This window comes from Gigantopelta aegis, chromosome 14 (assembly GCF_016097555.1).
Source record: "Gigantopelta aegis isolate Gae_Host chromosome 14, Gae_host_genome, whole genome shotgun sequence".
In the NCBI taxonomy this organism is placed as follows: domain Eukaryota; kingdom Metazoa; phylum Mollusca; class Gastropoda; order Neomphalida; family Peltospiridae; genus Gigantopelta; species Gigantopelta aegis.
The window spans coordinates 34,138,131-34,139,368 of NC_054712.1; the positions used below are offsets into that span (position 1 = coordinate 34,138,131).

Genomic DNA, 1,238 nt, shown 5'->3' on the forward strand with positions numbered 1-1,238 from the left:
TCTTTTATATGTACCATCCCACAGACAGGGTAGTACATACCATGACCTTTGATATACCAGTCGTGGTGCACTGGCTGCAACGAGAAATAGCCCAATGGGCCCACCGACGCGGATCGATCCTAGACCGACCGCGCATCGAGCGAGCGCTTTACGTCCTGCCCCCCCCCCCCCCACTAGTGAAAATGGACACCAAGTTTGATTAATTTACAAATCTGTAACACATTTGGATAGAGTGAAACAAGAGTATGTGACATTAGATTAAAACTCGACTCCATAACCGTTACTTCCCAGACGCACGTGCGGTTTTAAAAATATGAAAACTGCATTTTGTGGTATTAGAAACATCATGATGACCAGACACAATAAAATAAAAGTAATGTTTGATTTCAGTGATAATAAACGACTCTACTAGTGAAAAATATGCCTTAGGGTTTAAAAACGTGGGTCTGTCCCTTTAATTAGCCTTGATAACAATAATTCAAACAATAGCAACCCCGCTCCAAAGCATACACCAATCCCAGTCCTCCAATAGCAACAAAAACAGTTTTATAGTGTCTGTTTAGATTATCTTCAAATCTAAACTGTTACCTTGCCCTTTGACATGCATAAAAACAACACTGACATAATAACACTCAAGACATTTCATTCAACAATGCTACACATTTCATGAATATAGTAACAAATGAGAAACAGCACAGGTTACCTGGACTATCGTTTTAAATGCACGAAATCAAATCCTTCTCAAAAACACAAAAACTCATATATATCTCTTAGACACACGTAACTTCAGATTTACTAAAGCACAGAATTCCATCATCTTTGTTATTTTGAATACCTTGTTTTGCTTTGGGGCTGTTATCCGTCATGGACAACCACGTAGTTCGCGATTCCCTTTGACACAAAAGACGCATAATCTGTTGTCGAAATTTTTTTCCCGTCGCGCAGTATAGAAAGAAGTTCATGGAATGATTGACGTACATAAGGAGTTCAGTTATAGATTTCACCAAAGTGAACTTTGCCACCTTGTGTGGATCGTGCAACATCTGGTTCCAGAATGTCGTCACGATGAGAGACACATTCATGGGTAGAGTCGTTATGAGAAAACTGAAAGACACCGTCAGAAGCATGATGGTCAGTTTGGTTCCTTCAGTGCTCTGGCGCCGTCCATCCAGCTTCTGTCTTTCAGAAACGCCCTGCATCCTCTCTCGGCTGTTGTGGGCCTTCACCACCTGGTTAAT

At 41.0% G+C, this 1,238-nt stretch overlaps 1 protein-coding gene across 1 annotated transcript in view; it reads right to left on the reverse strand.

Annotated features, from left to right (window-relative positions):
- Positions 1-770: 770 nt before the first annotated feature.
- LOC121389198 (FMRFamide receptor-like) overlaps positions 771-1,238 on the reverse strand; it is a 1,263-nt gene continuing 795 nt past the window's right edge. The window contains exon 1 of the mRNA XM_041520801.1: positions 771-1,238. This exon is cut by the window's right edge and continues 795 nt beyond it. Coding sequence (XP_041376735.1) covers positions 771-1,238 — 468 coding nt within the window.